General features: G+C 39.2%; 1 protein-coding gene across 3 annotated transcripts in view; it reads left to right on the top strand.

Annotated features, from left to right (window-relative positions):
- Nucleotides 1-14,779, top strand: part of col8a2 (collagen, type VIII, alpha 2) — a 57,910-nt gene that overhangs the window by 35,852 nt on the left and 7,279 nt on the right. For 2 of the 3 annotated variants that reach the window (XM_008421610.2, XM_008421612.2), the window contains exons 2-3: nucleotides 4,398-4,586; nucleotides 6,769-12,870. In XM_008421610.2, the coding sequence (XP_008419832.1) occupies nucleotides 4,424-4,586; nucleotides 6,769-8,663 (2,058 nt within the window). In that variant the 5' untranslated portion in view covers nucleotides 4,398-4,423 and the 3' untranslated portion in view covers nucleotides 8,664-12,870. Of the gene's footprint in view, nucleotides 1-4,397; nucleotides 4,587-6,768; nucleotides 12,871-14,779 lie in introns of those variants that run through there. The other variant, XM_008421611.2, reaches the window with a different exon arrangement.

The raw sequence follows: 14,779 nt of genomic DNA, 5'->3' as shown, positions 1-14,779 counted from the left end.
TCAACCTTTGATGGTCTACTGCAATATTTTGGAGTACACTGTGGCCGTTTTATTTTTTCTCACATATTGAAGTAAATATCTCTTGAACTTATCCATACTTTCTCATGTTACGGTGACAAGCCCCAAAGTATTTCATTTGGATTTTGTGTGACAAACCAACAGAGTTGTTTCATAAAAAAGATAAAATAGACATTTCTTTTTAGTTCCCTTCACTCTGACACAGAACAAAATCCAGTGCCACCAATTAACAGACTGCTGATCTCTATGACCAATATGTGAAACACTTTAAAGAGCAAAAAACAATATTGGACATCACCCTGAACACAACTTCTCAAATAAAAAATGTTTTAATACCATGCTGTAGGGATGTTTATCTTCAGCAGGCTGTTACAGGTCAGGAATGGTGGGAGAAAGGGTTTAAAAAAAGACATTTTGGGCTGGGGTGGAGTTTTGCCTATAAATTGCCAGTCATGCCTTTGGCCATAGGCCATATAGGCAGCTGCCCAGAGCAGCATTAGAAATGACCTCCTGTGATTTTGATTGCTTAGAGATTGGCTGAAGGTGGGTCTCGCCCATTGCACTGTTTATGTAAGAATCACCACCGAGCAGAGATATAAATCAATGGCTCTTATCAAGGCATTTTCATGAGCCAGAGTCATATTTCTAACCCAGGAAAACAGGAAGTTCCTACACCTCAGATGAACAAAATGAATGAAAATAATGAATTATCAAAAAAAAAAAAAAAGAAAGGAAAAAAGTGATGCCAATGTTGTAACACAAGTGATTTGGTACAACAACAAAAAAACTAAGATTTTTTTAACACATTTTTTTTCCAGAACATTTCAATGCATTGAAATTCTTCTTTGTCTATAAGGTTTGAGGACACTGTATTTCTCTAGAGTTCAACTCTTTTGCTTGCAAAACAGCGGGCATTCAGACCTGCCTCTTAAATTACTGCGCATTTGCGCTGAAACCACAGACCCCCACACCAGACAAGCTTCCTTGCCAGCCAGCCAGAAAGTCGGCCAGCCACCAAACACTGTCTCACTAATACTGTCTGCCTTCCCTTATTTATTTTTCTTAACATCTCTTCTTTCTTTGCATTCCTCGTGTTTCCTTTGAGTGAAGATCTGTAGTCTCCCAAATGCATAAACAAACACAAGCTACAGATATTTATGATGAATCTCAAATAAACAGCTGGAGGAATTCCTTGGTAAATGGCCGTAAATCAAGAATTTGGGCTATCTAGCTTTAGTTCCCAAAAGAAATCGCAGACTTCAGGCTAATCTCAGCACATGTGGTGCCAATGAACACACCTCTTTTCCTAAGTGCTTGTGATTTAAAGCGTGCTATGTATTCCCAAATTACTTCCAATCCTGTTGCCAATTAACCATTTTGTGTAATGACATGTAATTGTCAAATTAGAAGATGTCAACTTATGTTCATGTGAATGCTTTGCCTCGGAGCAAAAGTTTCATTGCGCAAACTTTTCATTGCGCAAACTTTTCTCTCCCGTGCTGAGAGGAAAACAAGCAAGTGACAACCACAAACGCTGTGGAAGTAACCGTCTCGCAATTACTTGAGGGGAAAAAGAGCCTTTTCCCCCACTATAAATTACCCAATTTCATAGAAAGAGAAACATGATGCTGCTACTGCACACACGTGTCCTGACATACACGTAAACTGTGAAGGAATGTTGTGACAAGTATAGAGTGGTGTGAAAAACGTACTTGTATGAGTGGAACCTTTTCACATTTTGTCACATTACAGCTGTAAACCTCGGTGTGTTTTGATTGGGACTTTATGTAGAAGAACAACAAAGGCAGAGCATCGTCTTTAAAAATATGTTTTCTTCATTATTTTTGCAAAGAAAACTCTTAAAGGATGCTCTTGTCTAATTTTGCAACACATACCTATTTGGACTTAGTCCTGGGCTTTGACTGGGCCGTTGTACGACGTGAGTACACTTTGATCCAAATCGTTTTGTTGTAGGTCTGACTGAGTGTTGAGTGTTATCATCCCAGTGGAAGATAGACTTCCATCCCAGCGACAGGTTTAGAAATCCTCAGATCATGATGCTACCACCACCATGTTTCAAAGTGGGGACGGTGCGTTGAGTGAGATGTCCAATGTTAGTATTCTTGTACGCATAGCATTTTGCATATTTGCTGGAGTATTTAATTTTGGCCTAATATGATCTGAGCACCTTCCGTCAGATGTTTGGTGAGTCAAATTATAAGTGTCAAACTTAAATTTTTGACTGTCACGACTTCCTGTTAGCATTATTTTTTCTTCTTGTGATTTCCAGCAGCACTCAATGAATCTTTTATTCAAGGCGATTACTAGACTGGTTTATTGTATTTGTTGTGTACCTTCACCAAAACATGTTAGAACGCTTTGTGTTTCTCCTTAATTTTGTCTTTTCCACTTAAATATTCAGCACCTGTCTTTTGCAAACTTGTTATACGGTGCTGTAAAAGTACAGCACAGCTGCGTGCTAATTGCCTCAATAAACCTCTATGTAAAAATGTTTGCTATGCAATAAAAATTAACCACATTTACAGAATTTCCTTGCCTAATAAAGTGGTGATTTGGTTGGCATTTATAAGCAGTTAGTCTGAGCCTCAAAATACATTTTGCATTCCAAATCATTAAAAACCTAACTCCTTAGTCCAAATAGGGCTTAACAGCTTGGGGGTAGAGTTGGATTGGGAATGCATCTTGGATTTGCAGGTTGAATCCAGTTGCACACACTTAACATTGCATGTTTTTTAAGACCAAAAACATGCCAAGTGTCCTCAGGTGGTTTTCCTGTTAACATAGGGCCATGGCTGTAAAAATATTTGGCCAAAGGCAATGTGGCCGTCTTTACCTGAGGTTAATTTGAGTTGACAGAAATGTATACTGTGGGATGCCTAAGATTATAAAGATCTAAAGTTGTCCCCGTTGAAAGGTTCAGTTAGAAAAATAAAAATAAAAGCATGCTGCTGCTAACATAAGCTACATACCGAATGGAAAGGAGTCTGTGTAAAAATATTTGAGCTTGAAACTTAGGGAATTAGAAACATGGCAGTCATGATATAAAGCTCCACAGCCACCACACATTTCACGGCATCTATTTTCCAATGACCCAGATTACATTGCAATCTTTTGAAGTGGTTTTTAATAGTAGTTTACCAAACTTTCTTATTTTCTGAAAACACAATCCAGTTTTTGGATTGTGTTTCCAAGCATGTTATTACTAGTATCCAATGCCACCTTTACACAGAGCTGCTTTTCGGTGAAACCAAAACATTTTTGTTGAGATCCAGCCACTCGTTTACACGTCTCCACTGACTGGACTCTCTGACACCGGCACTTTTTGAAGCCCACTCTGAGTGGGAGTTTTTGGGAAGCCCCCCGTGGAGGTGCGAAGAACTCCGCAGATGTGAAAGCACACAAACGCTGCAAACGCTGCAGAGTTTGTTCTACATATGCAAGAACAAACTCAAGTAAAACAATGGCGGATTGCATTGTGTTTTATGTGCTACTTAACCTATTCAGACTAACATAACATTTGCTACGAAATGTGTATGTGTTGCATGAGCACTTGGTTCATTGTAGATGGGTTACCGTTATATGAGGTACAAGTTAGTGAGGTGGAAGCTAAGGTATCAAAAGCACATGCTTGCTTCCACAACATGCAGCTAGAATCACAGTGCCATTTAGTGCCCTGGCATTAACAACAACAGATTAAATGTCTTAGCGATGCTGTATAAACACGGAACTTTTCACCAATCAACATCCGAAATGATTCCAGAGAGAAGTCTTGTGTAAACATAGCATAAGTGTCCAGTTTTAAAGGGCCAGTCAGAATTTTTGTCTTGATCAGAGACAATATCGCACATAACTTAATTATAGTGATCAGTGGTAGTTGTTTTTGATCATCTGAAAAGTCCTCATAAAAGACTTCATAAAAATGTAACCAACCAGGCCTTTCTAACCATAAAACAATAATTCACTAGACATTTCTTCAGATTCTATATAAAACTACGTTTTTAGAACTTGGCTTGTTGCCAGGTGGCACCCTGTTACCTAACTAAACGGTAATTCACATTAGCTCCTGAGAGCGAGTCATTCTTTCATAAATGTTTGCAGAAGCAATCTGATTTTTCACATTGGGGGGTATGGATGTGATTGGACTCATAAATTCATTGACTTGAATGAGTGATCAAATACTTTTGCCAATATGGTGTACTTTAGAAATTTGTAATACTTCAAAATTGAAAAAAAAAAAAAAACAATTTTATGGATGTTTAATGCAATGCAAGAGAGTTGAAAAAGGTCCATCGAAGCTCATAGATGAAAACCTTTGTATCAGAACATTGTTTCAACTTGCCTTCCTCTCTCACCTACAGATCTTTGTGTGTATGAGAAGCTTGGGATGCTGGTGACCATGCTGTTGGCTCCTGTCTGCGTGCTGCTGATGCTTGGGGGCCGTGCTTTTGCTGGAGGTTACCCACCCATCCCTCACGTGAAGTACATGCAGCCCATGATGAAAGGACCTGTTGGACCTCCATTTCGAGAGGGCAAGGGACATTATGTTGGTAAGTAATCCCTCTTTTCACTGTCATTTGTTTTCACGTTCTGCAAACCACACGAAGGAAAAGACCGCACAGCCATTCTGCAACCTAATAGGTCTATTCTCTTTCTGTAAATAGACCTAATATTTGAAGCCTATGTTCAACGTACACAAATATCCCTCCTCTGGAATCTGGCATTGCTCAGTAGGGGCCTATTAAAGGTCCGATTGTAAAATGTTAGTTGAAGTGAGTGAACGGGGCTAGTTTTTCCTCACACCATCTGGATGCCGTTACGGCAATGTTTTTTATCACATATTTCCCAGGAAAGAAAATAAATTAATAAGGGAAGAAGAATAGAGATGGGGTGGTGAGGTTGGTAGCCATCACTGTACAACAAATGCATACTATCATCCGCCTTGATGATCAAATTGGACTTAAAGTGTACCTGACCAGTTCTGGATCATGTGAGAAGTGGCGAATGTAATCAGAGGCCCAGTTTTCAAAGCAAATTTCAAAGCAAATGTAATTACATAAAAAGGTGTTTAAAAAAGAAAGAAAAGATGAGTGAGATGGGGAGACTATTTGATGGTGACATTTAGCACATTTAACTCCCGCTGAAACTTCAAAGATCTGTCAGGAGCGTTAACAAGACCACAGGGATTCCTTTTCTTCTGTGAATAGTGAGCTCAGACCTGAGTACTAAACACTGCTCTTTGATAAATGGTTCAAATAGGATGTGTGATTTTACTGCCACTCAGTGGTCAAGAGTCCTCACTACATCCCTATATTGTTGCCTGATTCACAAACATGCAGACTTTAGAAATACAAATAAATGTGCAGAAAGAGATAAAGACATTTTTTTTATTAAAGTATCTTTTAAAAAATAATACTTTTAAAAAATAATACTCATTAAATTCTTAAGAAAGCAAACAAACAAAAGAAATGTCTTCTGTAACATAAAGAAAAGTAATACTTAGAAATTAGGTTGGATTTTAAAGTGTCACATTATGTAAATTAATAAAAATGTACTTTTTAAAAATTAACCAAATGAATATTGCAAATTAGACTTTCTTTTTAATTCATCAAGAAAGAAATATAATGACTGAACTAAACTTTGATTGTCACCATAAACACTGAGTGCATGTAGAAAACAATTTCTGGATGGCCCAAACTTTTGTTTAACAGCCTTTGGTAAATTGTTATCAGTGTTTTTCTTTTGTTGTATACTTTCTAGTTTAATGTGTTTGATTTCATGTTTCTTATTTCAAAAGTACAAATGGCTGCAAGACTTATGCAGTACCAGCAGAGGGGAGTATAAGCTCTAGGTTACATGTTGAATGTCAGAGTTAAAGTTCTAGAGATTGTTGTGCTGAAAGGCACTTCAACGATCTGAAGTCAAATTTTCAATCGAAAAAATGCTTTCTGATTTTATAGCTGAAATTCATTCATATAGGCTTCAGCTTCTTTATATGATTTGTGTCTTTCATGTATCCCAAATATTATTCCATAATTGGTTTATAATCATATTATATTAATGAATCTATATCTTGTTGTTGTATATGTATGAAAAAGAAAACAATAAAAAGATTGTTTAAAATACTTAATTTAATGTTAACATGGTGACATGGTGTCAGCAGATGTGTGACATCTAAAACAGTTATTGTAAGAACAATATTACTACCGTGTTTCCCCGATAGTAAGACACCCCCGATTGTAAGACGTATCGGGGGGTTCAGGGGGGTCGTCTAATATAAGCCGTACACCGAAAGTAAGACGGGGAAACATGGGGGTATTGCCGCCTCCCTCTCATCTAGCTGCGCGCCGCCTCCTGCCCACGTCCGCACCGTCCCCCTCTCCATACGTCACCGCGCCGTCCCCTGCACTTCCTTTTATAAACTGTTTTGTGGTGAATACAATACTGTTCAGGTTGTTAATAAATGTTAATTTTATGGTTAAAACAAAAAATTCGACAATTTTTTTCCAATATAAGACATACCACGAAAGTAAGACATAGTGGGGCTTTTGGGGATAAAAAGAAAGTAAGACACTGTCTTACTTTCGGGGAAACACGCTATGATAAAAGTACTGTAAAAGAGAGCTGCAAACAGGATTACACTGTGGAATAACTTAAATGGCTTTAATTCTTTGCTAAATAAAAAAGAGGGAAAGCAATGATTACTCTAACTACTTGATTTTTGTTTTCTAGATATGCCACCTATGATGAAAGGGGAACCAGGTCCTCAAGGGAAACCTGGACCAAGAGGCCCTGCTGGGCCACCAGGATTACCAGGAAAGCCTGGACTGGGAAAACCAGGTCTCAATGGACAACCAGGGCCTCAGGGACCTCCAGGCTTTACAGGAATTGGTAAGCCTGGACTCCCAGGTCTCCCAGGAAAGATTGGGCCAAATGGAATGCCAGGAGTTAATGGTGAGGTTGGACCTCGTGGTGAGCCAGGTCCCCGTGGACTTCCTGGGCCCCCTGGTGTTCCAGGCCCTGCTGGTTTATCACTGAATGGAAAACCTGGGCTCCCAGGTATCAGAGGTCCTCCTGGAACTCGGGGTGAGCCAGGATTAAAAGGTATTTCTGGCCCACCAGGTGAACGTGGACTTAAGGGTGAAAATGGTAATGGGAAACCAGGAATTCCAGGTATCAGGGGGCCACCAGGTCTAAAAGGCAGTACAGGACCCCCTGGTTTTCCAGGTATTGGCAAACCAGGACAGAAAGGTTTACCAGGACCGCCTGGACTTAAAGGTGATGAAGGACTGCCAGGAAATCTAGGAGAACCAGGACAGCCTGGGCCACCAGGTCTACAAGGTCTTCCTGGGCCAGCTGGGTTGGGGAAGCCTGGTCTAGATGGACTTCCAGGAACACCGGGCCCTGTGGGTCCCAAGGGTGAACAGGGGACCAGAGGAAATCCTGGAACTCCTGGCGCACCTGGCTATGGAAAACCTGGTCTTAATGGGCCAAAGGGGGAAAAGGGTCATGGTGGATTTCCAGGTGTCCCTGGGGACAAGGGAGAACAAGGAATAGTGGGTCCAATTGGGGTGCCAGGTCTTGACGGACAACCAGGACCACAAGGCATTCAAGGTCCAATGGGACTTCCAGGAAAACATGGAATGCCAGGGCTGAAGGGAGAGCTAGGACCCAAGGGACCCCCAGGACTGCCTGGACTCAAAGGTGACCAAGGCCCCAGTGGAATTCCTGGGCGACCTGGTTTCCCAGGTGAAAAGGGTATCTCTGGACCTAATGGTTCTATTGGTAAACCAGGCCCTAAAGGTGAGCCAGGGCAAATTGGCCAACCTGGGAATCCAGGGTTGACAGGTTCTCCAGGGCCTAAAGGTGAGGGAGGCTTTATAGGGACTCCAGGCCCCAGAGGCCAGTCAGGAATTCCTGGTCTCCAAGGGCCTATGGGTCCAATGGGCCCACAGGGTGCCCCTGGACCAAGGGGAGAAGCTGGACTTCCAGGGCCTCCAGGGTTAGGCAAACTGGGTGACAAGGGATCAATGGGTCCACAAGGTCCACCAGGAAAACCAGGGTCTTCTGGGCTTAATGGTATTCCTGGTCCACCTGGTCCTCCTGGACCTCCTGGCCCTCCAGGAAATGGCCAAACTGTTGCTGCAGGGGTCACTGATGCAGGACTGGGTGGGGAAGAAGTACCTGGGGACAGGAAGGGTCCTGCATACACTCAAGTTCTCTCTGCCTCACTAGCGCCAGCGTTCACTGCTATTCTCACCACACCATTCCCACCTTCGGCCCTGCCAATCAAATTTGATAGGACCCTGTATAATGGACAAAATGCTTACAGCACTTCTACTGGCATCTTCACCGCTCCTTTATCTGGCGTCTACTACTTTGCGTACCACATGCACGTGAAGGGAACTAGCCTGTGGGTGGCTTTGTACAAGAACAATGTGCCAGCCACTTATACCTACGATGAATACAAAAAAGGCTACATGGACCAAGCATCTGGCAGTGCAGTCCTAGAGCTTAAAGAAGGTGACGAGGTATGGGTTCAAATGCCCTCAGATCAAGCAAACGGCCTTTACTCTACCGAGTACATCCACTCCTCCTTTTCAGGATTCCTGCTCTGTCCCACATAACCTTTTCTTCTTTAAAAAAAAAAAAGTTCCTATATTTGTGACTCAGATCAGCCCTATACCCAAGACACCTGCAGCCATAATAGAAACAAAAAAACCCCATAACATGTTAAAAAAAATCTTACAATCACATTATTTCTCTCACCTCCAACAGTCTCAGTTTGAAAAAAAAATAAAAATTGTGAATTCTATATGACATGTTAAAAGGCAGGGGAAGGATTGTTATACTGTGTTCTTTTAATGTCCTTCAAATGTATGTTTTGGGTTATATTTTGTGATGTTTTTTAGCCTATATAATTTTAATTATTATATTGTCATATTTTGTTCTTATTTGAACCTTGTCATCGGTATCGCTTTTGTCTGTTGGATTTAGACTTGTAAGTGCCTTACACGTAACGAGTGAGTAACAGACCTTCCCGTGTGACTGCACATACTGTCAGACAATATGGTCACCAAAAAGTGGGGCGGGAGGGAGACACGTTTCCCCGGCAGCAGTCGCTTCTGTGTGTATAATTTAAATAATTATTTGAAAAAAAAAAAAAAAAAGGAAAAAAAAAACCTGCACAAAGAGTAACACTTCAACACAGGATCACAGTTTGTTCTGTGAAAAGAAATCAAGGCATTTGGTCCTCCAACACTTTTATTTTGCCCAAACTTCTAAATTTCTAAAGAGAAATTTATACTTTATTATTTGTTGGTATATGAACGTATTGGGTGCTGTTTTGTTTCTGGGTTTTTTTGTAGTTTGAGATAAATTTGGATGTGAATAGAGTCTGTATTTTACAGTAAGAAATGTATAACAAAAGCATCTGCAAATGGACAGTAAAGACTGTCTACTGTTAGATTAGCTTGGATTGATTTTTTTTTTCATTTGCACTGTCTTGTTGCACCAGAGATTTTGTTTTCCCCGATACTCAGTCTTTCATACATCTGATTCAAAAGGATATTCTATAAACGAATAATTCTACATCACTTACCAGTTCAAAACACAATGCCAGAAATGTCCCTTTCTTCTTATTAGAGAAAAAATATGTGAAAATGGTAAAAGCTTGAGTGTACTTCAGAACTGGAGATGCTGATAAATTTCAAACAAAATGCCTATATGTATGCCATCTGTGATTTTTGGCACTTCTAGTAAACTTGTACAGAGGCTTAACACTGTAAACTGGGGTTTTTAGAAAAAAAATTGTTCTTTAGATTGATCATGCTCATTTGCTAGAAGGAAAAAAAGTCACCTTTAAGTAAAGAAATTCCTTAAAAGTTAAAATAAGAAAAACTTTTTTACCTCTTCAACAATAAATGAATCATATAGAGGCACAGTTGACTAAGAAAGGATATCCAATTTGTTGATTCTTTTGAGCTTTGCTGAAAAAAATAGAGAACCCAATTGGCTATTATCGACAATAAGAACAAGATTTGTGCCAATTGTTTCTTGAAAATACTTCCCCTTATTTAGCCAAATGTAATAAACTATTTAATGTCATATTTGGGCGTCATTGGATGGATGAAGTTCTATTTACTATGCAGTTAATAAGGAGGCAAGAATCGTGGCTAATAAAAGACCTAATGTTTTCCATTGTTCCAAGATTGATTCCAAAATTTTAATTTGTCAGAAATAATTTAGCCCAGATTGAAAATAAAAGAAATCTCCATCTGCATCAACCACCTGTCCTGGCTTTCTAAATTTGCATAACTCTTTTCCAAGGGCTGCAAATGGCCCCCGGGTCTCACTTTGGACATCGCTGTTTTGGAGCCTTGCGAACCTTGGGGATTCTGTTTCCATTTCCTACATTATAAGATGCATTAAGCTGCATCTGTCTCGATTTAACGGCTTATTCTGTTGTCTTTAAAATTTTTATGACTGCCCCTTTTGTCCCATCAAATCTGCACCACATGTAAACAGGAAGTTTCGGAGTTCTCGAAAAATAAGCTTCTACAGAGTCCGATCGACTCAAAACGGCAAACTATGACAACACTGTATGATTTGGCATTGGTGAGATTAAAAACAATTATTTATGCACAGGGTTTTTCTTAACCCTCTGAGCAAAATCCAGTCAAATAGAAGGTTGGATTTTTCCCAAATTATTTCATCCGTAAGAGGAGTACTTATTCTTACGTACATTTACCAGCCGTGCCAACAGCTGTGACGGGTACTGTACGTCCAAAAGTCTGAATAAATAAGGATTTTCTAAGCGAATAAGAAAAGGGACCAACAGAAGTTCACCAGTTGTGAAATACAGGTTGTGTAACATTTAACAAACCCCTGGTTTATTTCTAGAAGAGGCAGCAGGTCAGAGGTAAGAGTTCTGTGTTTACTCACTACTGTTGGATGAAACATTGAAGAGCCTCCTGTCAATAAATGTATGGGTGTATGTGTGTGGTTGTTGTCTTTGGCTGTGTCATGTCGTCCCCCTTCAAAAGTCAGTACATGAATATTTCAACGAACGTAATAACAAACTTGAACTAGCTCGCAAAGTCTTTGGAAAAGCTATGATTTCGTTAATGTTCCTCAAGAACGCTTGAGAACCGGAACATCAGAATGCTTTGGCTCCCTCTGGGTTTTGGCAGGAATTCCGCAGGAGGTTTTACATCACGAGTCTCTGCTGATGAGAGGAGAAAGAGAAATGGCTACTGAAACAGATGATTCACGTGACGTGGAAAACAGCCAAGGCTGAAACGAGATTCTGATGATAATATCGAGGAGTATACGTGGTTAACACTGAATTTGCTGTTTTTCTACGTTTCGTCTCATGCAAAAGGGATCGCGGCTTGCTATAGCCCTGAGCTTGAACTAAGTCAAGCAAGAAAAATAAAAAGGGTTTTTGAGATGTGCCCATTTCAGTAGCTGGTAGCAAACTAAAACACACAGTCCGCACAGCATGGGGCAAAAGTTGGCATATTTACAGTGCCTTGCAAAAGAATTCACGCCTTGAACTTTTACACATTTGATACCGTAACCAAAACCTGCAGCGTATTTTACTGTAGGGATTTATGCTCACCGCTCCAGATGGAATACTTTGCAGAACCACCTTTCACAGCGGTTATTTCATTCACTCTAGGGGTCCTCTACCAGCTTTTTGCACATCGAGAAATTAAAGCTCGGTGTATGTGATCATCGACTTTCAAGTGTTGCCGCGGCTCCTACGTCAAAAATGGGTCTAAAAGAAAGCATCTCCAAAGAGTTATACTGCCGTCTCCTCCCTGCTCGGCTTGTTGCAGTCTGTACTAAAACTTCTCATGGCTTTCTTTCTCAAGTACCTTTTTTGTGGACTGCAAGGCCAGTACATGTCCTGTCAAAAAGGATTCTTGCACCTGATCTGTGGCTCTCTGCAGCTCCTCCAGAGTTACCATGGACTTCCTGGCTGTTTCTTTGACTAATCCTCTCTACGTCTGCGACCTGTCACTTTAGGTGGGCCGTTGTCGTCTTCGCAGTTGTCCCGTGCTCCGTGACGATCTTGCACATTGAATTCCGCCTTCACTATATTGGATTTTTGTGGTTCTGGCATGAAACGTGAAAAGGTTGAGGTGATACTTTTGAAGAACACTGAGTTAAAGAGAAAAGCCTAAGTCTGCTCTTTTATTTCTCTCAAATCCAATAGAATCTGCTCGCATTGCCCAAACACGTGTTACACTGAAAGGAAACAGCCTTACACCACAGGTAATGGAGATGATCTTTGTGCCAAACATTGAGATCTGCAATTAAAAGGAATGTATGCTGTTAGATTTTCTCCCCCCATAATTGATCCAGAGTGCTGTCACCAAACAGTAACCCTTTAAGTTGCTCTGTGATGATGGTGCCTAATCAGTATTTTATACCAACATAATGCACTTACCCTTTCCTTCACATAGCATGAGCACACCAACAACTGCTTGTGTATCATTCACCACGGTTCTGTAACACATTCTACGACTTGTTTTGTGCTGTATGTTTTTTCTTTGTGTGTGTGTGTGTGTGTGTGTGTTTTGTTCTTTCGAACTCATCTTTTAGTTTTGAACAAAAGAAGCGCTGATGAGAGTCACACGTGCTTATTGCTCTCTTTCCTTAAGTTTTTTTTTACAGACAATGTCACTTGCTTGCTGAGTTTGCATTGTGTGCAAATCATTTAACAAGTGTCAGTGAGATCCTAAAACGCAAATTATATATTTGAACTGTTTCCTTTTTGTCTATATTAAACAACAAAAAAGAAAAAGAAAAAAAAAAAAAAAACGACAATCGAAAAAGAAAAAAAGAATCCCAACGGTTTTGCTTCGGTTCTTTTAAGGGATATTTGTTTGTTTTTATTTTCAGTAAACACAAACGGCCGTTCCCATTTGCACATGAAATTAATGGAGATGTATTTATACATTACTGATAATTTAATAGAGATGCCAAAACTGACCACCGAAGCCTAGAACATACAAATGGTATTTAATAGCATTGACTAGTTAATAGCCTTTGTAACATGTAGTTAGCATTCTAGAGTTGTTTGTGAAGGATTATTTGTGAACGTTTATTTTCTTACGTGTCACGTACAATGTAGTAGCGTATGTTTTTTTTTTTGTTGTTATACATGACTATTGCTTGCACTCTCTGCAATAGAATATGGGTATAAAATGCACTCCTTTTGATTGAAAATGTTTGTCTGCTTATACAAAATCTACAGTACTTGATTGTATTGATAACACATCAATAAAAATAGAGAATAACAAACCTTTTTGTACTCCTGTCTCATGCCTTGAAATACGTATCTTTGTGTGTAATCATTTTATATAATATATAGGAGTATTTTACTTTTTAATTTGAATTACGGAAATAAGTGAACTTTTCAGTGATATTCTAAAACACTGAGATTAACTTGCGTAACTGAACAACACTTGTTACGGAGCAGCTTTAAAGAATAGTATTTATTTTGTATGTAATGATTGCTGCACAGTTGGTTGTGGGAAGCTGTTGCAAGTAAGTAAATTGTCGCTAGAGGGAGCCACAGAACTCTAGCAAAGCTACAGCCAGACTCATCTGAGGGATTACTGAAGGTCCCAGGCGGATGTGCCGATAAACCTTTGAGCCAGTTAAGATCCATAAATGTACAGTAGATCCAAAAATAAGCACGTTACCGAGAGTACCTGGCTGTTAGATTATAAAAGTATCAAATAAATACAAGATCTGACATAGCATTGTAAATACGGAGAGATTAAAGATATTTGAATATGATTTAAGAATTAACTGACGATAGTTTTTCAGTAATCTCAAATTTCAGAGATGTGTAGACGATGGAGAATTAGATAATCTTAAATAAGCACGCTTGTATTTGTTTGGAATTTGATTCTACGGACACGTGACAAGTATATCTATATATAAAACAAATAACCCACGAGCATAGGGATGATTTGTTGTTCCAACTTTCTGGAACTGTCGTCACCATGGTGAGCTGTCATTATTCACCCGGATTCCTCTTACGTCTTACTGACGCCACTCTCCGTGTTGCGTTTGGATGATTCTGGTAAACTAAAGTAACAATCGGTTTTTATCTTTGTTNGGGTTAGCATTTTTTTTTATTTGTATTCGGTTAGTTGCCTATTTTGTTGCAGATTCAAGTTTAAAACCGTCATATCAATTTCAAAGATACATCTAAAATATTAGTTAATTCAAGAAAATAGTTTCATCATAAAGAACAGATTTAGAGAAAAGAAAAGCTGAATTTTCAGTAAATGCCCGTGTTTAACAGACTGTTATATTTTATATTAGAATATAATAATATATTTTTTCTCACATAAATGCAATGGTGAATATTAGTACTGGGTCTTAATTTGGGTGTGTAAAAAATCAGTGTCCTTAATAAGTGATCATTTGACATTTCATGTTTTACAACATTACAAAATTAAGAAGAATGTTTTTTTTATTTGACTACGTTTTTATGGTAAATATCAAATTTTACTACTTTTTAAATAGTTGCATTATTATATGCCTGGTTTTTCTGTTATCATTAATTTAAAAGGTGTTACTTTGTCTAAAGGAAGCTATACATTCTCCATTTTTCTCAATTTTTTGTGTTTACAACAGATGCATTTGAAGTAGCTGTCAAAACAAAGTCCAATAAAAGGCATTGAATGGTTTCCCATACTTCACGCAATTCGTATGT

Source organism: Poecilia reticulata, linkage group LG11, assembly GCF_000633615.1.
Source record: "Poecilia reticulata strain Guanapo linkage group LG11, Guppy_female_1.0+MT, whole genome shotgun sequence".
NCBI classification, from domain to species: Eukaryota; Metazoa; Chordata; class Actinopteri; order Cyprinodontiformes; family Poeciliidae; genus Poecilia; species Poecilia reticulata.
Note: the sequence above shows the minus strand (reverse complement) of the source record. Positions and strands in the feature narration are given on the sequence as shown.